Raw genomic sequence first — 20,913 nt, forward strand, 5'->3', positions numbered from 1 at the left:
ATAAGGACTATTTCTACGGATTATAAAAAGGGACCTCACAATCTCAGCAAAATGCGAGAAAAAAATTAAAAAGAGGAGGATACTCCCCATTCCCTTGTAACATAATCATAGCATAATAATAAAAAATTCCTGAAAAAAAAATTGAAATTTTTTTTCCATAGCACCATTTTGTGTCCTTAAGATTGACTTGAGCCAAAGCAAAATGACAGAAAAACAATTTTTGGCCAAAATAGGGTATTAGCAACTACAGATAATTCTTTTCTTCTCTCTCACAATATATATTACATTTTTTTTTTTTTGGAGTCTTCCTCAGTCCAGTCTGTCAACTCTCTTCAACAATGCACACAGCAAATTATGAAGACATATAAGTTTTTTTAAGGATGCTCTTTCTAGACCACTTCCAAAAGCACAGTGCAAAATATGTAAATTCCAAGGTCTGATATACATCAAGGTGGACCAGATGGTTTTACTGTGTTGTCCATCCCTTTATTTCTTTTTTTAAAAGGATTTATTTAAATTTTAGCGCTCAATGCCAGAGTAATCGTTTTTGACAAATGAAGCACTTTCATTTCTAGCTCTTTGCTGAGCATTATAAATATTGTTCATGCCTCTGCATACCCTAAAAATACAGAAAACAACTGAATGTTATTGGGTAGCATCAGAATCACCAAACCTAGAATAGGCCTATGTATACAACTGCTGTGTTATGCAAACTGCTGTTTCACCTGTACACAAAATGTGCACCATAATTTTGAATGATGAATGTGTGTTACTGTTCAAGATCATGAAGTAGTAAATACAAAATTACTTTTTTTTTCAACCAGGCACAAGTTTTTAATCACTACTCATTGAACCCTCAAACTAAGCAAATGAAAAATTAATAAACCACCAAATGGTCTACATACACCCAAGTAAATTTAAAAACCATACAATTTCTGCTTTGGCCGAATCGTTAATTACAATCTATTACATTTCCATTATTTGGCATTGTATCAATGATTCCTTCCTCAATTAAAATCAATTATACAAATTTTATTGATAGGTTTTGGTAAAAAAAAGGACAAAACTGAGAAAGTAGGACAAAAGTTTAGACATTTTACTGAAAATTAGGATTTACTGAAAGTAGGAGCCCCGTATATAATATTTAAATTTTGGGATACCTCAAATCATAGGGCCCCACTTGCCTATGCAAGAAATTGGAATCTGTACATAGACATGCACAAAAGTTTACATTACTTAAATGGGGTTTCTTCAACTACCTTTCAGTAATCCAGTGATGTCAGCAATCCAGCAACTGTATTGCAAAAATTATATATTTTTTAATAGTTAAAAATGTATATTTTTTGGCTTAAAATAAGTTTCTTTGAAGGCATATACACAATATGTATATTTCGGCTGAAGATTGATCATGGAAATTTATAAAAGAAACAATTATGATGCGAAACAAAACTGACCCATGAGTTCAGCAAAACCACCAACAGGAACTCTGCATGTACCAGTTACAAACTGCAGTAGCCTGGCTCGTTTTTCGTTATCCATTTCTCTCACAAACTGCCAAAACCAAATGATCTGCTTTGCATTTCTGGTATAATGTCTATATATTGTATTGCGATGCCAATCCTCAATGTCAATCTCTTGCATTCCACACAGCATCAGCTATAGAAATAATAATAAAGAATTGAATATGTCTAACTAATGATAGATAAAGTTAAGCTGTTGAATAATGTACCCATTTCGAATTTCAAAAACAAAAAGAACAAAAACACTAAGGAGATGAAACTCACTTCAAGCTCTCTTTCATCAAAATAGTGTAGCCATTCTAATGGTAAAACTTCATTAAAACCATCTAAAAATGACTTAGTTTGCTCTTCTTGCCCACGAGAAAAACGCCAATCTGTCATCAACCTTAAATACAATGAGAAAGTTATAATTGGTGAAATTTCAGTAACTGTATGAGAATGATGCATAATTCATGCCAAATATTACAAAGATTGAATATATATTTAATATACATAATTCACTGAAAATTTAGTTTCAAGCGCTATTTGCTTTTGCACTTTTGAGAGTAGTTACAATACCCAGCAAATACAATTTGCAAACAAAGAAAATAAACTTTGGTTTGATCAACACTGCTGGTATTCTCTATGACAGAAACTCAGTTAACTTGAGATGAGCACTAAAATGAAAAATACTTTAAGAACTATCTTTGTTATGTTATTTAATTTCATGTCTTTTGGGAGTGCTCAAATAAAAAAATCTGTTTAATATGAGAAATTTTATTTTGAGCGAGTGAATTTAATAATAATGTGATCCTCACGTGTTCCCAAGGGATCAGCATGATCCGTCCAGGGAATTTGTTTGTGTTAGTAAACATCCATGCCGAACCGGGATTCGAACCCAGACCTGCACAGTGAGAAGCTAGTTCCCTAACCACTCGACTGCCAGTTGGCAATTTTGTTGGTCAAATTTATGATGCTGAAACAACAATATAAAGGCAGTGGTTTTTTAGAGCCAGGGTGTGAAAAAAATCATGATTCTTAAAAATAAAAATCAGATTTTTTTCATTTAAATCAGATTTTTGATTTTAATTAATTGACATTATTAATTAAAGCAAATCTTGTTAATCATTAAAAATGCATATTTTCATTTCACCTAATCTTTCAAATTTAATTCAGCATTAATGAATAAACTACAACTGAATTACAAGCAAAAAATATGAACATTAAAAATCTGTGTTTGTGTAGCATGAAAGGTCATTGAGCCCAAATTAAGTTCATGGATTAACATTTTTCCTGTAGAGAAAAGTGCTTTATGCCCCTCCCCCCATTAAACTAAATGTCTGGTGGTAACTCAGTATTAAATAAGGTGCAGGTTTCTCGATTCACTCGATGTACAACCAAAGTGCCATTCAGTATCAACTAAATAAAAATCATTCTATTGACAAGATTGTTTCTTGTACAATTGATGCATTATATGATGTGTTTCCGACTTATATGATGTTGCTTAGTAATTTACACAATAACTTATTTTTTGTATTCTGTCACAGATTCAATGACTTGGTAAAGAAATGAGCGAACTTGAAATTTTAATATGAAAATTAAAAAGTCTAAAGCTTAATGATATTTATGTTGGTACATCTATTATTATTTTGAATCAGAAAGTAGGGCATAGAATTCAAGGCTTTTATATAAAAAATAATTTGTTTTTAATCAGGGAACCCTGGTGCCACATTGTACTGCATTGAAAATAGATAGTGCAGTTTAGCTCCCTACATTTTTTTTTCAATTTTTTCAATGCATAGTCTAGAAATAGAACAGCTTTCTTTTAGCACTGTATCTAGGGATTAAGTTAAAATCTATATTCACCCCAGATATTTTCTATACTTCTTTTAATCACGAACTTTACCACGCACCAATAACATGAATACCATACCAGGTTACTTTTACTTCAACATCATTGAAATTATATAAATTAAAAATAAAATTTAAATTTTGTGATTTAAATCAATTACTTTTAAAAAAATCAAGTGATTTAAATCGTGATTTTAATCAAGCTGATTAAAACTGACTTACCCTGTTTACAGTGTTTTTAATTTGAAGCATACGAAATAATACAGGCATCATAGAGGGTGTCAAAGTTTTGCAGATTCCAATATATATCATAGAGATTTATTTATACAATATTGTTGGCCCTGGGGCCTATATGACAAGAGGATTCGATTGAAAATGACAAAGATATTGTTTGATATTGCACAAAAAGCTAGTGATAGAGTGGAGGATTCGACAATAGAGCTTGGAAGTTTGTTCCATTCACCAATGGTATGAGGAAAGAAAATATTTAAAGCAGTCGTTGGAGGCAAAAATAGGTTTTATTTTAAGGGAATGGTCGAGTCTTTGAGAGATTTAGGATGGTTTGGCTACCAGAAGTATCATCCATCTACCTTTGGAATGTCCAGCACTAGCTGATATCCAAATTGGTCAGTGAACATCCACCCTCAGGCAAATGATCACTAAGGGTCCAAACTGAATTTGAAATTCCACAGCAGGTTAGCATCAATACATTTTTATGCTACCTGAACATTTGCAAAGTCAAATAATTTCAGGGATTAAAATTTTTCTGACAGAGAAAAATCTTTCCAAAAGAGACTATCATATTTAGTGAAGAAAAGTCTTTTATATACAAAATATTACATGGTGCTGGGGTCCCAGATTCATTTGGTATGCCTTTCAGCATATAATTAATTCGAAAATATTCACGTTAATTCCTTATGAAAGAAGTAAATGTGTTTATTGTTATTCCGATTCACATAATGCTACATAGTGGTTCCTGCATTTTTATTATTTCATGGATATAACGAGTAACTGCTCAAATGCAAGCAAATTCTTAAATTTTTAGATTTTATTATTTAACAGAGTTTCACTACACTAATAATTTTTTGTCAGATTTGTAGCTCATTTTCTAAATGCATTGGAATATTATTTGTTAACATGTAAATATGCATCATAATAAAATAACAATTTGTGCAACCCTTACCTCAGATACTCATCTTTGTTCTCTTCAGTGACTCTGATTTCGCCTCCATTTGGTTTCAACTCATGGGATTGTATCTGTCCTAATATTTCGAAGTCTACACTAAAAAACAGCTCTAGGCCACATTCTTCAATGTTATTTTCCCTTTGAGCAAAATAAAAAGTAGAAACACAAAATTACTAATGTGCAATCTATGAAATTTTGATCAAAATGTACTGAAGTACAGTGGAATTGCAGGGACTCAACATTTAACATTGCCATGGCATAGCTGCCAACTTTGGAGAATTAGAATCATGGAGGTTTTCTCATAGATCTAAATTCCATATTAAAAATAAATTTTTATGCCAGAGGAAAGAGCACTCTGTTCATTTTCATCAATATTGAGATAACACTACTAATTTGCTGTACTTTCATTTCACCACACATAGGTATAATACACCTAGAAAGTCCTATTTCAATAGAGATATCCACTTTATAAAACAAGCGAGCTGCATAAAAGCCATGCTAAAAATTTGCGAGTTAAATGCTAAACATGGTTATTATTTTTTAGCTCTTTCAGAGATTCCCACACAAGATTACAGAGAATTTTACACAATAGTTTAAATGTAATGATACAATTATATATCTTTCATGTTTGCATGTTTTGGCTGCTACAACAAATATTCAGCACGTTGATGGGCTATTCCATTAAAAAATTATAATTTAATATTTTGAGTTTGAGAGCTCAAAAATTTTTTTGAACTTACTTTATCCACACTAAAGAATTATAAAACTCTGGATCAATGGACTCGATATCTTTCATAGTGAGCTTCTTACCCAACATTCTTTTGTAAAAAGGCAAGGTGAAACCACTGTATATGAATTTTCCGTGGAAGAGAGCCTGTGTAGTTGAAAGCAAACACAAATTACCATTGTATTGATTTTCTGCAAGGAAACTACACACTTCATGGTGTTTCACTTGCTGCCTGCTCTAGATCACTGCTTAGAAACATTAAATAAATATTTGTCATAATTTTATGAAATTTGCTACAAACTAAGCAAGTGAGAAATATGGTGCCATAATTGAGGACTAAAAGTTGTAAACATAGTAAGTGCCAAAAGCAAAAATGTTACGAAATTGCAAAAACTTTTAGTAGCCTGCAGGAAAGTTCACTCTAGTAACCTCTATTTACTCTCTTTCGAGCTACTTAAGACTCTTTTCCCTGTTTCCCCACATTATAAAGCATTGCTCTCATTTGGCATTTTAATATGGAAAACAGTGTTTGTATTTTTTTAGCACTTACATCATTTGCCACCTTTAGCCTCCAATTGCTGGTGGCAGCATCTCTGTAGTTCTTTCAAGGGTATACATGTGCATCTTAATGATTCTTCCTTTGAATACCGGTTGTATAGATGTAGGTTTTCAGTCAGATGAAAATGAAAAATGTTGTAGCATACCGGGTAAGGGTTCATAAACAATGGGCAAATGGTTTTCCCAGGCTTTAAAATCAGTAGTATTACTATCCCGAACTACTATCAGGCGAAATGCAGCAGCAAGGATAAGAACTCAGACTGCAATCCCACGTCCGTTTAATTGGCATTGAAGAGCAGAATCATACAGATGCACTGATATATCCACACAAGAACTGGAGAAAGGGTACCACCATATTTCTCTTAGTGTTTTTCTAATTAATTTCATTAAATTATGACCAGATGTTTGATTTTTTATAATCAATAATCATGGCAGAGAGCAACTGGAAAATTTTAGTTAGTCAAAAATTAAGTTAAAAAATGTTAAAAGAACAACAACAACAGAATTGAGTTGGGGAATTTTTTGGTCCTTTTATTAAAAAAGGTTAATATATCAGCAAACAATCAAACTTTAGTCAAGGTTCAAATTGGAATCCCTAGAACTGAAAGATATCTTGGAACTGAGATCAGTTCCGAGGGGTTCTGTGATGTAGGAAAAAAAATTCAGAATGATAATATCACTTATCCAGTTGTTTATTGGGAATAGTCTCGCATATGAACCTTTTGTGTACACTTACCATTGCTATAAACCTTCCAATGAATCTAAAATAAAGCAAATGATCAGGATTCACAGATGAGGCAGGATTGATTTGAAGGCTGTAGTTGTTTTTACCAGCATACTCAAACAAGCAATACATCGGATTAAGAACTTCATGGGACAATAAGAAAAACCACTCTCTGGAAGAAGAGAAATTTCATAATAAAACTCAGATTTGTGGACAAAAATTTTTAATTATATGAATATGATCATAATTAGAGCCCAGAAGTTTAGGCACTACAAATGGTCAAAATAGGCAGGCAAAAAAAAAACAACACTGAAAATGTTTAAAATAGACAAAAAAGAAAAAAAAAAGACATTTATAATTAATGGAAGGGAAAATAACTAGAAGTTAAGATATTAAAGGTCTAAAAACTATTTAAAAAATTGATTGCACCTACTCCATCTACCGTTTCAATTAGTTTAACTTAAATTAATAATGCCGATATTATAAATTAATTTTATGCGAAAAAGAAAGTTAGAAAGTGTTTGTGGACCCTCAGGATTAGGTCAATTCCAGGGCCAATGTTATCACAGGAACAGATCGTAGAAAAAAATGATCATGAGGCATCTTTGAATTATGAATAATTCTCGTTTATTTGTTGTATTATTTAGAATATTGATCGTCAGTTTTATAGTTGAGACACAGCTTACTTGGTTTATTGTTATAAAAATTTGGGCCTGGTGTGGCCGAACCTGTTGCTACACACCTCTGAGGGCGGCTTTGTAAATTCGGTCAAATACTGCATATGTATCTAAAATAAACATAGTCATGGTTGTTTGCAGTACATTTACAGTGTAAAAAATCAAATCAAAATGGGCCCTGTCAGCTCCTAACCTACACTATGTGAACCATGACTACCACTGATTATCACTTGAGATAGTTATTAGTCGCTAATATGTACAATACGTGAGCAAACATGTTAACGAAGTCTGAGAGAAACAAACTTCAAATTTTTCCTCATCTTTTCACATGCATGGTCTGCTTTTGTCTGAAACAAAAAGATTCATGTCTAAACACTATCCAACCAGGGTTGTGTTTTTGATGTCAAAAAACAAGCGTCAAAAACAGGTTTAAACTGTTGAAAGCAGTCAAAAACCTAAATGAATGCTTTTTGATAATGTTTTGAACACACTAGGTATACAACATGAAGAAAAACTTACTGTTTTGTATATTACAATGTTTTATTTTTAAACATTAATTTATTACAATAATTAAAACAAAATATAATTTGCAATTTTGAATTTTTCAACATAAGTCTGAAAACATATGAAATAGTTTTGTGGTTCATTTTATCTATGCCACTGATTACCTGTGTTCAATTTGCTAAGTGGAATAGAGCTGCTTATTCAAAATATGTATGATAGGGGGCATCACAGAGTTAGATTTTAGACTTCAGAAACTATAAATCAGTAGTAAAACAGTAAAAAACTTATTGTCAAATAGTTTTTTTAACCTGGATAGATATGCTAAATAAAAAAAACACTTTTATGTAGATTAAAGGGTTTTATATTCAGAATTATAATTACTGAGAATCTATTTTGATATATTAAATTTTTTGATCTGCCCAAAATTTTATACCATGTAGAAATTCTCACACAGAATCTGTTAATACACTAATTAAACTCATTTATTTTCATCTAAAAATTTCTTAGGGCTCAGGGTGTATAAATTCACAGAGTTTTAAAGAGTATTTTCAAGCAAAGCAGAGCTGATAGGACTTGATACCCAAAGCATTTGTTTTGCACTTTTAAAATTAAATACAGTTTCCAATTGGAAAACCATTGTATTATAAATGCTATAAATATACCATATCATAGAGCAGAAGTAAGAATAAGTTTGACTAAGGATAAGTTACAGGAGTTTCTTAAGCTTCTTGTACAAGCTTGCATTACCAAATTAAATGACATTTTAGTTCTACAATTTTGCATTTTGATAGCTAGATATACTTCAATGTTATGCACAATATGAGTATCTCACACACACAGTGATTATCTAGATAATTTAATAACAGAAATCAACATTACACATGTATGATGTAATATACTTTTTAAACACTTATCTGTTGTAAAAGAGTACAGCAGATGGTTTATATCAAAACACATATATAAGCAGTTGAAGAAATTTTGGAAGGTCAAGAAACATCTTGAATCAGAGAATGTCAAATCATTCTATAGTTTTTTCTTCAGTGTTTATGCCAGGGTTGTAAAAAACCTGGGTTTTTTGGGAAGAATGGGGAAAACTGAATTTTCTATTTTCACAACCTCAACATATCTAATTTAAACATGTATGTACATCCATTATGCGTACTAGGGTGGAACGAATTTTTTTTTTTTTTTTTTAAATTGCCATTGTAATAGAATTTAAATTATGCCTTTATGTGAAGAAATGCCATTCCTAATTTTTTCCCCAAAATTCATTCTTGAGGTTCCTCATCGCCCCTGAAGTTTTATGCACGTGTGGAATTCTGTAATATGACACCACGGAGGAGGCTTTCCTATTCCTCTGAACACGTGCTTCATTCAGTGACCTCGATGTTTTTCCCTTGTTTTCAGTATTCATTTGCAATCTTACCCCCCAACTGAGAGGGAGTATAGCAGTCAAAATGATGACCAGAAGCTTTTATCGTTGTGGCATTTTAAGAAATCCTAAAGAGTTGGATTCTCGGGTCTTGCCCACCTATGGCGATGTTATGCTTTGTTATTTGCTGACTCAATGCATTATGAAGGCACAACAATCAAGAAAATATACAGTTATTGCAGACATTCTTGAAATTGTCGTGCCAAAGATAGAAAATATTTGGAAAGCTGCTTCAATTCCTACGGTTTCTCGCTAACGGATATGCAAAATTTTCAGACTTTTACTGTAAATACAAGAATCTTCAGAAATGTATGAAAGCAAGGAAAGATTCTCAAACTTTTATATAAGTTGAACTTGAAATCTTTTCAGTGCGAAGTGCGGAAATTGTTCGACATTGCAGCATACAAATGTGATTTTGAACACTTTAAGTGTGACAAAGTTAAGAAAGGTCCCAAATTTAGAGCAAAATTTCTTGCAAGATGGCCATTGGTTGAGTAAATATCCTAACAACAAATAAATTGAAAAACAATGAACAAAGGAAAATTAAAATGGTATCCCGTTTGAAGTCATCTCAAGAAGGAACAGCGGAAACTAGTTCATCAACCACCAAAAGCTCATCTATATCACAGTTTGCCATTGAAGTTAGCATTTCCATCTACCTGAAGCAGGTCCATCAATCAGTGCCGAAACAAATACTTCATTTGATTTTGAAGTTCTGCCATCATCCTCACAGATGAGAACTAAATTACCAAATGTCGCTCTTGCTTGTGATAGAACTGGTGTGTCTGATCGATCAGCGGCAATTATTGCGAATGCTCTGCTGGAAGATGTTGGGTTATTGACGAAAGAGAAGCTAAATATGACAATAGACTGGATGAAAATAAGGCGTGAAAGAGCATCAGAACTGCTTCAATTCCTAAGGTGTCTCACCAATGGATATGCAAAATTTTCAAAGACTTTTGCTGTAAATACAAGAATTTTCATAAAAGTATAAAAGCAAGGATCTTCATCTCCCTCTATCAATCACTATATTCGGAGTGATTGAAAAATTCTCCTTTCAACTGCCATGACAGTTATATATGAAACTCTTAACTTGTGAGTATTTCTCTGGGTTTATATATATACACACACATATACTTATATATATATGTAACGATTTTTATAATGTGTACTTAGAAAAGTATTTTTGCGCTTGACCTTTAGGGTCTGTGAGGAACCTCAAGATATTAAAATATTTTCCTAGATTTTGGTATAACTTCTTAAAATCTTGAAAGGCATCTTTTGTATACTAAGGCAACATCAATTTCCGAAAAAAGTGAAAAAAAAAAACACCCTTTTTCATTCCACCCTAATGCGTAAATCTTACATTATGTCTAAATATATATTTTTGTGCACGCTAAACTATGTATTTGATTAATAAAATTGACCTACAATAAGGGAATAATTGTTTACTTACAGCTAGGGCAGGTTTTTTTGCGCAAAATGGGAGGAAAATTGAATTTATTTTTTTACACAACCTTAAAATATGTACCTTAAACATGTATGTACATCATTTATGTGTACATCTTATATTATGTCTATCTAAATATACATTTTTGGTCACGTTAAACTATGTATTTGATTAATAAAATTGATCATACAAGGAAGTAATTTTTCACACACAAGCACACCCACTTCTGCATAATTGTATTTGAACCTTGAGTTGTATGCAGAACCGCAGAAAGAAAATTATTTGTGGTAAAACAAATGAATTTGGATAATGAAAATTCTGAGAAATCAGGATATACGGTGCCTGAATTTTTTTTTCTTCAAATTTTTCAAACTTTATAGAAAATGTATTCAAAAGTGTCCTGATCCGTCAAAAATAAAACCTTTAGCTATGCAACCAGAACCATTAAGTTTTTCTTTTGTTTAATCGAATCCAAACTTTCAGGAACTAAAGTGACATGCTTCTCTTTTTCTTGAATTCCTCACTGTTGAAAAATATCCCACTTATTAAATTAAATTCTGAAATATTTTTAAAAGAGCAGTAATAATTAAAAAATGATCTGGTTAAGAGGAGATAGCAGTCATTCTGAGGATTCATTACGTTGCAGGTGCTTTCCACTTGTCCAAATTAGCCATTTTTGGGAACTTAAAACTACAGAATAACTTGAATTATCATTAAGCACAAATGTCAATAACATTATTGTATATTTATATCACTGTACAAGACAACCTGTCATGCATAGCAACAGAATGCCTTCATTTGGCTGATGATTTTTTTAGCAGGCTAACTTTCAAGGGGGGGGGGGGGAAGGCTCATTAGCATCTTGAAAAATCAAGCTAAGGCTTATTTTCTGGGTTAGTTGGAGAAAAACTATACTTTTTGCTCTGTTTCACTTGGTGTTTGTTACCACTGTTCAATTCAAGAATCTCAAAGTTATTTTCTTTTCATTATGAGATAATGCTATTTTTGTCTCTCTGATATTTCAGTTATGAAAGTCTGATGTACCTGTATAAAAATGTAATGCAAACATGTAAATATTTTTTGAATGAAAATTCAGTTTACATACATTGGTTTACTTCTTCACAGAGGCCTCAATTTATTTATACAAATAAGCGCTAATTTCTTTTGATATGTTTATCACATATTACATATGGGGTATAATACATATATTACATATGTAAGTTCATTGTTACATTTTCTGTTTGCAGTTTCTTGTAATATTTTAATATGTGAATCTTGCATCTAAATCTTGCACAAAAAAAAAAAGGTAGAAGAATTATAAAAAAGTGTGTGATTGTGATTCCAAGAAATTATTTATTATCACATTTGTTCCTAAAAAAGCACATTTAAAAATATTTCAAAATAAACATATTCTAAACACTGCACTATGCAGCAATTTTTGAAATACATAAACTAACCTTAAAATAAAATTTCAACCTGAAAGCAACACATTTTCTTTGAAAACAACCCATTTTCCCCAAAAAACCCAGCCGAGGGGGGGGGGGGAAGAGAAGGGAAACAGTATCTACCCGGGGAGAAAATTTGACAACCCTGGTTTATACTATACTTTATTCAAATTGTATATTTTATAAGAAAAAAAAACATATATATTTTGTCCAAAATAATTCTGTAGAGAGTAGAAAATTATTTTAGAATCATATTAAATATTTATACTTTGTATAACATAGTCACTTTAAACATTACATGCAATTGCCGCCTGGCAGTCGAGTGGTTAGGGAACTAGCTTCTCACTGTGCAGGTCTGGGTTCGAATCCCGGTTCGGGCATGGATGTTTACTAACACTAACAAATTCCCGGGGTGGATCATGCTGATTCCTTGGGAATATGTGTGGATCACGTTATTATTATAAATTTAAAAAAAAATAATTAACGTGTACATTCCAACGGGAATTTTTATATTGAAAAGCAACATTTGAGGTTTTTGACCAAGGTTTTGGACGGAGGGTTTGACGTGACAGTTTAAACCATCAAAAACTGCCAACCCTGTATCCAACCAAAGAAAAGTTAATGCATGGCAACACGAAGTCTTCTTTCTCTCACATGCTTATTCGCACTGAAATGGGCCTGGGAGAGGGGATTTTTGATAATAAAATTGATAATTCAATTAAAATACTTGTAATTAATACCAAGAGTCTAAGATTTTAAAAAGAGAAATTCTTTTGAAGTTCTTAATGCTCAAAATATTAAAATTTTACAGAATATGGCCTCTGAAATTCATAAATAAGCTTAAAATGATATTAAAGTGGGTAATTTTTTGGCAGGAAAAATTCATAAAAGGTGTTTTTACAGAAAACGTTTGAAAATAGGCAAACAAAGTCATTTATGGCATTTTGCCTGAACTTCCGGGCTTTAATCATAATAAATCATAAGCAGCAGAATTTTTTCATCTTTAATGAAAAAGATAAATTAAAAAACTTAGATAATACTTATGTAATACAGTAGAATCACCCATACCAGAAACAACCGAAATAATGTTTTTTTTTTACAAATACATATCTAAAGGTACACACGGGTTGTAAGTGACCCAAGAAATGGTACAAGTAACTTGTAGGAAATATTTTTTAAGTTTATGTAAAATTAGCATCCCATTATATGGACATTATTCTCAATTTTTTATTTCTGCCATTCTGTTTGGTAGTTAGCTTGTTATGGCTCTTGATTTTGTCTTGTAATCATAGTCTCAAATTTCAATACATGTGACAGCAAAAGAAAAAAGAATTAGAATATAAATTTAAAAAATTTACTAGAGGGAAAAGAATGGGTTACCTTGCTATGCCGCCATAATCTAAACCTTCTTCACCTCTAAATGTTATGAATAGTCTACGTCTGAGCTCATGAGGTGGTACCCTCATTATCTGCAAAAAAAGAAAACATGAAGCAGCGGCACATGGAACAAATATCAAATCGTTGTTCTGCAGTCATGAAGTAACCATTTTTGACAATAAATCAAGACCGCTATACCTGCTACTAAAGGAAAACCTGCATCTTCTTGCTAGTACAGTCGATCCCGCTTATAACAATGTCACTTAGAATATTTTTCCCGCTTAGTGTGACTCACTTTGGTTCCCAACTATAACTAATTCTCATTTCCCATTTAAACGTTTTCCTGCTTACGTTTTTTCAGGGTGGTTTTTTAAAAACGTTCTAAGCAGAATATACTGTACTAACCCCTGAAGTGGTCGAGAATATGGGCAATAGCATCCCCCCAAGTCCTACCCATAGAGAGGGTGGTCCGATTAATTTCTCACTTGTGTATATATACTACACTTTTCCAATATTACTTCCTTTATAATGTAAAGAAGTTTTGCCATTCTTATTTGCAGACTTGTATGACTATCTACATAAGCAGATGGCAACTACTGATTTTATTTTGTAAATGTCAATGGATGAATACCAACTTTCTATCTGAATAGGGTGTTTTAGTTCTCCAGAAGCAACTAAGACAACCACAAACATTTTAGGCTAGGCTCATAACGGTTAGACACAACTAGATAAGACAGCTTTAGACAAGCGTAGTTATTGTTGCTCAAGGTGATTTGTATGGCGCAGCAACACAACACACAAATAACAAAAACACACACTGAAACATTGCATCATGCAAATCAATGTGAACAAAAATGACTAATCTTATCTAAAGCTGTCTTGTGTCTAACCGGTGTGCACCCAGCCTTACTGAGCAAAATTGGTAGAGGGATTAAGACTGACCAGAATCATATAGATGGGGGTGGGGGAACTATCAAGGAGTCCTTAGATAAATGCTGATTGAAAAAACAAAAAACTCTCTTACCTACAGATGATTCCTCAGAGCTCAACAAGGAGATTTTTAAAAAACAATTTTTCAAGGGTTAACAGCAGAAAGCAAACACGAAACTGCTGGGAGGGGGGGGGGGGGAGAGAATGCAAGAATTTCAGAGTTATTGTTAATCAAGTCATTGTAGGAAAAATAATTCTGAAATAGCCATTCTTAGTATGATGAATGACTTCATCGTAGGTACATCCTAAAACGTTTGAAAGTTCTGGAGCCGTGGGCCAGAAAATTTTTTTCATGGGGGGGGGGGGGGGGGTAAAATTTTGAATTCACTTGTAAGGTAAAATGTATTTTGGTGGTAAAACACTAAACCCATCTAATTGGCAATAAAAAAAAAGTAAAATGAAACATTAAAGAAAGGCATATAAAAAAGAAAATTTAGATTGAACAAAGTGATGAAAATTTTTCACTGATTTAGGGCCCTTGTTTGACTCAGGGCCTCATGTCTTGCGTTATAGTTCATACAGTTTGGTAGGTTTTTAAGGAAACACACCAAAGATCAACTCATTCAAGTGAAGCTGGCATTAGAAGATGAGTCTCAAGCATAAAAGGAGAAATGCCTTATCATAACCTTATTCTATTGTAATTCTATATGCTAAAGTGATACATTTCCACAAAACCATCACACCTTCACCAGTTCAGCAAAAATCAATTATATATCATAACATTTATCTTATTTCTCAGAATTAATGTTTTTTTTTTGCCAGCATTTATTTATGAAAGGGGCTATATGGACAAGCAGTGCCTAAAATATATATATATAATGGGGTTATTTTAATGCTATATCTATTCTTTTTTTGTTCTGGAAGAACCTGCTACCATTGATATATAATGATTTTTTTCTCACAATATTAGATAAAAAACCAAACCATTTTTCTCTATTTTATAAAATATATTTACAATACATACCTGACTAAAAGAATCTTCGAATATATTCTGTCTAGAAACCGTAATTTTTATATGACTCGGTAAGGCATTACACTAAGAGAGAAAAATATACATACATAAACACACATTTAAATATGTAGACTACATATTAAACAAGCAAAATATTTAAAAGAATCTTATATTGATTTTTTACAATAAATTAAGTCATGAATTTTTGAAAATAAATCAAATAAAAATAAAATGAGAGAGGTAAAAAAACCTCAACAAATCAAATTATCTAATTTTTTAGGATTAATTTTTTTGTTGACTAAATTTAGTTTCCTAATATAGTTCATTAGTAGCTGAATTGTAGCTGATAGCATGATATCACAATTTTACTTAAAAAAGATTTGTATAATACTTTTCATGATGTCACCAATTTCTTTTTTAATCACTTACGTGGCAGAGATATCGAAACTGGGTCAGCTTCCATTTAAAATTTCTTTCATAAGCTACAGGTACTCCATATGCGCCTTTTGGACTGAAATTTCAGAAATAATTAATATTCATCAAAACATGTCAAGTTAAAGAAAGGGTTTGATCAAAATGAATCATTCATCTACTTGTAAATGACAAAAACAGATTTTACAAAATGAAGTGGGAACTTTAATACTAAGATGCTCATTTTTTCCCCCGAGCAAATACCTTTTTTTCATAGTTAATGACATGCATTGAAAGTCGATTTTAAGAAAATCTACTTCGTATTTTACAGGGGCCCTATTGGAGCCTTAATACAAGGACTTGCAAATCCTCAAAAATTTTGCATAAAATAATTGTATTGAAGTAATATTATTTTCCATACACATAACTACCTTCTTCATAATTCAAACTATAGTAAGAAAAAAAATTGGATTGCAAACTTCAAGATAAAAAAAAGAAGAGATGTGAATAAAACATTCTAACAAATTAGCGAAATTACAGTCATACATGTTCTGCAGCAAACAGAGTTGTTATTGTTAATTGGGACATCTATCAGCAAATTCAAAATATAAAATGGAAAGAATATGACCTCACCTTATGTGGAAAAAAAAAAGGTGATTCTCTGAATTTTTATCTTTAAAATGGCTGCAGTAATGAACATTTAAAGAACCCTTTGCACATATGCAAAGCTACACATTTAAGGGTTAATTACAGCCAAAGATAAACATTTTTTTCAAGCGAGTTTACATTTCAATCACTTAAAAACTCCTATCACAGCTAACTATTCAAGACTTGAGTCTAAAAATCAATTTCACACACATTCACTTTTCTAAAACTACCAATTTCGATTTCATGTTGCAATTCATTATACTTTTCTATTGTATTTATAAAGGTATATTAAACATGCATGAATGAAGTCTATAATGAAATCATTTACTTTGATAATAATTAAAGGCTATTTCTTGTTTTACTTGTATGCATTTTTTCTACCAAGCACATCACCTACTAGTTTCTTGGATACTGTGTAAATTGTTAAGTGTCTTAATCCTGCAGCGCTGGTCCCACTCATTATAAAGTGGGCTTGTCCTCTCAACTCAAGAATTCTGCTTCAAAGCAGCTAAAGACAAGGTCATTATCTTCTTGGTGCCAGTGTAAAAAAATAAAAATAAATAAATAAATGAAATTTCAATCATAAATTTAGTTTGATTAATGAGGAAGTTCCATTTCCTAAAGTCACAATTTGCTCGATCTTCATAAAGTTTCTCCTCATAAGTCTCAAAGGTTTCCCTTAGAAACAGTTATTTGGTCTCATGAAGACAGAATGTAATGAATGATTAGAAGAAATTTTAGACTGATTTTTGCACTGGCCAAGACACTGTCTCAGGGACACAAAATGACAAGGAGAGAGTGACAAAATTAGTTCAAACGAAGAAAATTCAGTTAGAGTGTATATGACTTATAAATTAAAAAAAAAACCATATCCTAGTGCTTAAATGATAACACTAAAATGAATATCTGAGTCTTATAGATTCTACTGTGCATCCTTGAGCCTTAACACATAGCCGGGTTAAGAAAAGAAATTATATGAAACACAGTTGAGAAAAAATATGTTTTTATCAGTGAAATTATGATTCAGGTTTTTAATTTGCATCTCAATTTAAAGAAAAATGTGGTAAGAGTAAAATAGACAACCAACGAATGATGTAAATCATGGAGAGATTTCGATATATATTATTCGTTTATAACCTTTTCAGTCCGTGAGTCACCTGTGAGGGGATACTAAAGAACACTTAAAAAAAAAAAAGTCCACCTAGTTAAATGAAATGTGCACATAGACCTTAAAATTAGTTTTAGATGTTGTGAACATTTGGTAGTAACTTATTTATACTCATCTGTCAGCAGAAACTAATTTTAAGTAGTTTTACAGTTAAAAGGTATAAATATAAAAAACATAAAATTCAAAATGACTTAGAGGACTGAGAAGGATAAATGTTAGAAGGTCCAATTGAAGTAATGGATGAACATCCAAATGAAGTTTCACAATCTTACTCACCCTTTAGCAGCATAGGATGGACGTGGGTCAACAAATGTGGTAGTCTTTGTGTTGTGGTCAACAAAATACCGAACACCTTCCGGTGTATGCTTGATTTCCCACCCAGGAGGCAGCGGATCTTCCAAACTATATGAAACAAACAACATTAAATTATGATAATGTATGAAAGCATATTGAGCATAATCATGTTAGTCTTTTTACACTCTCATCTAAGATTCATCCCCACACTACAATTTTGAAGACAGGGAATTCAGGGGAAAAATCCAGTTTTATAGTTGAGCAGGTGTAGTCTAGCATCAGAACTATGTTCATTCAAAGAAGCAAATATGAATTACTTGATAAGGTTATCAAGGGTTGTGAATCAGAAGAGAAGTTTTCTGGGTAAAAAAATCTGTCATTGGTATGAGTTAATTTTACTCAATGTTTCTCCAATACAAGCGGTTAGCATCATCAGGAGGTGTCTTAACTTGATACTAAGTCAAAGATTTGTTTTTTAGCTGGAAATTCAAGACTTCTTGTCCAAGAACGTAAAGATGACACTACTAATGGATTAACAATTTGATATTCAATATAACGAATCAGAAGAAGCAGCACCTGAAAGGCTGGAAACGAATAAGCACAGGCTGTGATCATTGGTTAGCCAGCTGTTTCAGTCTTGGATTTCAGCTAAAAAAATCAAATCTTTGAATTATCTAGTTATGACATCTGCTGATGATGCCAATTGCTGGTATTGGGAAAAAGATGAGCCCCAAAGCAGAATGTTTTGCGATGTTCTTGTAACGAGCCCTCAGCTGACTGAAAATGTTCTGCGGTAAAAATTCGCATATACATAATAGCATATCCTTGGAAATAAAATATATGAGGCCCACATATATACAGATTCAAAATCAACTTTATGTGCAATCGGTAATCCAAATTACAAAAACAACAGAGTGCTCATAATGCAGAAGATCTTTAAAAAATTTAATACAAAACTACATTGGGTTAAAGCACATCACGAAAACATTAAAAATGACTATACTGATACAAAAGCAAAACAAGCCACGCAAAAGGATGAAGTAGACATCAACAACAAATATACAAAATCATATATTCGACAAGTTATTAAGAAAGACATCCTCAAAGAGTGGCAAGAATATTGGGATGATAGTAACAAAGGAAGGGTCACATATGCCATCTTCCCTAAGATTAGCACCACAAGAATTCAAGGAGACTTTTATATAAATCAATTACTCACGCAACATGGTGCCACAGGAATTGCCCAAGCTAGGTTTCATGGAAAGTCCCCTATGTGCATTTTCTGCAACAAAGATAGTGGCACCACCCAACATCTTATATATCAATACGAATATTGGGAAAGCCAGAGAAAGAAGATAAACTTCACAAGCACTAACATTCCAATTACGGCACTGATTAAAAACCAAAAAACAAGAACCCTTCTTTCTGGTATAATGGACTTGGCAGTGCAAAGGTAGGAAGAGTGAAATGTTCCCAAGAGAAACAAATAGATTGAAAAGTGGTAATCGGGAGCACCAAATTCCTGCTCGTGGGTTGTTTATGGTGTTGCCCGAGTTTTGTAAGGTGAATTGTTAACCTCGGACCAATGGTGCTCCGGTGATATAGAATCTATATATTTTTAACATGTAATCTTTTTTTTTTTTTGATTGAGAAAATAAATGCTCCCTTCGGGGAACCCCCGTATAACGAATCACATTTGCCGGGTTGGGGTAAGTAACTCATATACATAATAGCGTTTTTCCACACTATTTTTAAAATTCTTCCAGATTGTTCTGCAACAGCACTGGTTGTTCTGCGACGTACGTCACACATTTCGGCATATTCTGCTTTGGGGAAGATGGGTAAAATGAACTAATACCAAAGGCCGTTTTTTACCCATTTTTTACCTCTTCTAAATCAGATTTCATTTCCTCTAATTTTGTAGAAAAAAGAAAACCTACATGGTATAACTATATTATGTAGGCATTCTGTACTTGAGACATACTATACACTGTTACAGTATGCCTCAAGAGATTTATACTTACCCTTGTGTTCTTGGATCTTCCCATTGCGTAGTTTTGTTCTTGTGGTTTACAAAATAGACTCTTCCATTAGGATCTACACGTTTTTCTATGAAAATTAAAAATACACAAATTAAAAAATTCATAGATATCAAGATTGTATGTCAATGTTTTTGCCATTTGCAATGAAGCATGACGATTGTTTTCTAAAACTTCAGTAAAAAGATATGCCAGACAGGGAAAATATTGATGTCGAAAAACATGAAAGAAATATTCCATTTTAACTTTACTTTTAAGAGCCCCAAATTAGAAATTCTAAGAAAAATGAAAACAAAATCTTGCTTTCTGAAAGTAAGATGTCATGCTGACCAATCAATTTGCCATAAAATACCTACAACAAATGCTGATTTGACTTTCATTTCCCCAATAGGTTTCTTGTAAGGATTAAGTTGTGATAAAAGACTGAGACATGGGTGATAAATAAATTTTTGGTTCATTTACCATCACACAAAATATCATTACAGAAGAATTCAATCTAGAAAAGTGTGTTGTGGTATTGAAATTATTTTTTTAAAGAATTTTATATACCTATTTTCTGTTATTTAATAAATTTCCAGACACACCCATCCTTTTGGAACAAGTCCAAATCTCTCAGAGATGTGAACTGGGATGCGCCTGGTCCTTTAATATTCAAAGGTGTTAAGAGAAGCGTACAACAATAAATTGAATGCAAAACAAGTTAAAACATTTAAAGAAACTTTTCAGAAAGATTTCTTTTTGTATTGCAATAATTGTAACGTATTTTTACTGTAGCAATTGCCTAAAATATGAAAACTGACACCACAAAGGAGCATCCTCTGAGTTGCATGCTATAATTGAAGAAAAAAAAATGCAAATCATAATATAATGCTCACCCCATCCCTCTGGTAAAGGCCCGAGTGGATCATCATCTTCAACCTGTACAGGAGTCTATAATTTATAAAGAAAAATACTGAATTAATTATGATTAAATTTCAACAC

General features: G+C 32.2%; 1 protein-coding gene across 2 annotated transcripts in view; it reads right to left on the reverse strand.

The window, feature by feature from the left end:
- Su(dx) (WW domain containing E3 ubiquitin protein ligase suppressor of deltex) overlaps positions 1–20,913 on the reverse strand; it is a 42,203-nt gene that overhangs the window by 2,314 nt on the left and 18,976 nt on the right. For both annotated transcript variants that reach the window (XM_089254140.1, XM_089254207.1), the window contains exons 10-20: positions 20,808–20,862; positions 19,918–20,002; positions 17,876–18,001; positions 15,802–15,883; positions 15,385–15,456; positions 13,434–13,522; positions 6,558–6,717; positions 5,277–5,410; positions 4,534–4,674; positions 1,785–1,905; positions 1,455–1,656 (exon numbers count right to left, since the gene is read on the reverse strand). In XM_089254140.1, the coding sequence (XP_089110266.1) occupies positions 1,455–1,656; positions 1,785–1,905; positions 4,534–4,674; positions 5,277–5,410; positions 6,558–6,717; positions 13,434–13,522; positions 15,385–15,456; positions 15,802–15,883; positions 17,876–18,001; positions 19,918–20,002; positions 20,808–20,862 (1,267 nt within the window). The remainder of the gene's footprint in view (positions 1–1,454; positions 1,657–1,784; positions 1,906–4,533; positions 4,675–5,276; positions 5,411–6,557; positions 6,718–13,433; positions 13,523–15,384; positions 15,457–15,801; positions 15,884–17,875; positions 18,002–19,917; positions 20,003–20,807; positions 20,863–20,913) is intronic.

Source organism: Pholcus phalangioides, unplaced genomic scaffold, assembly GCF_987345545.1.
Source record: "Pholcus phalangioides strain wild (caught in Gottingen) unplaced genomic scaffold, Ppha-v1.0 ptg000001l_1, whole genome shotgun sequence".
NCBI lineage: Eukaryota > Metazoa > Arthropoda > Arachnida > Araneae > Pholcidae > Pholcus > Pholcus phalangioides.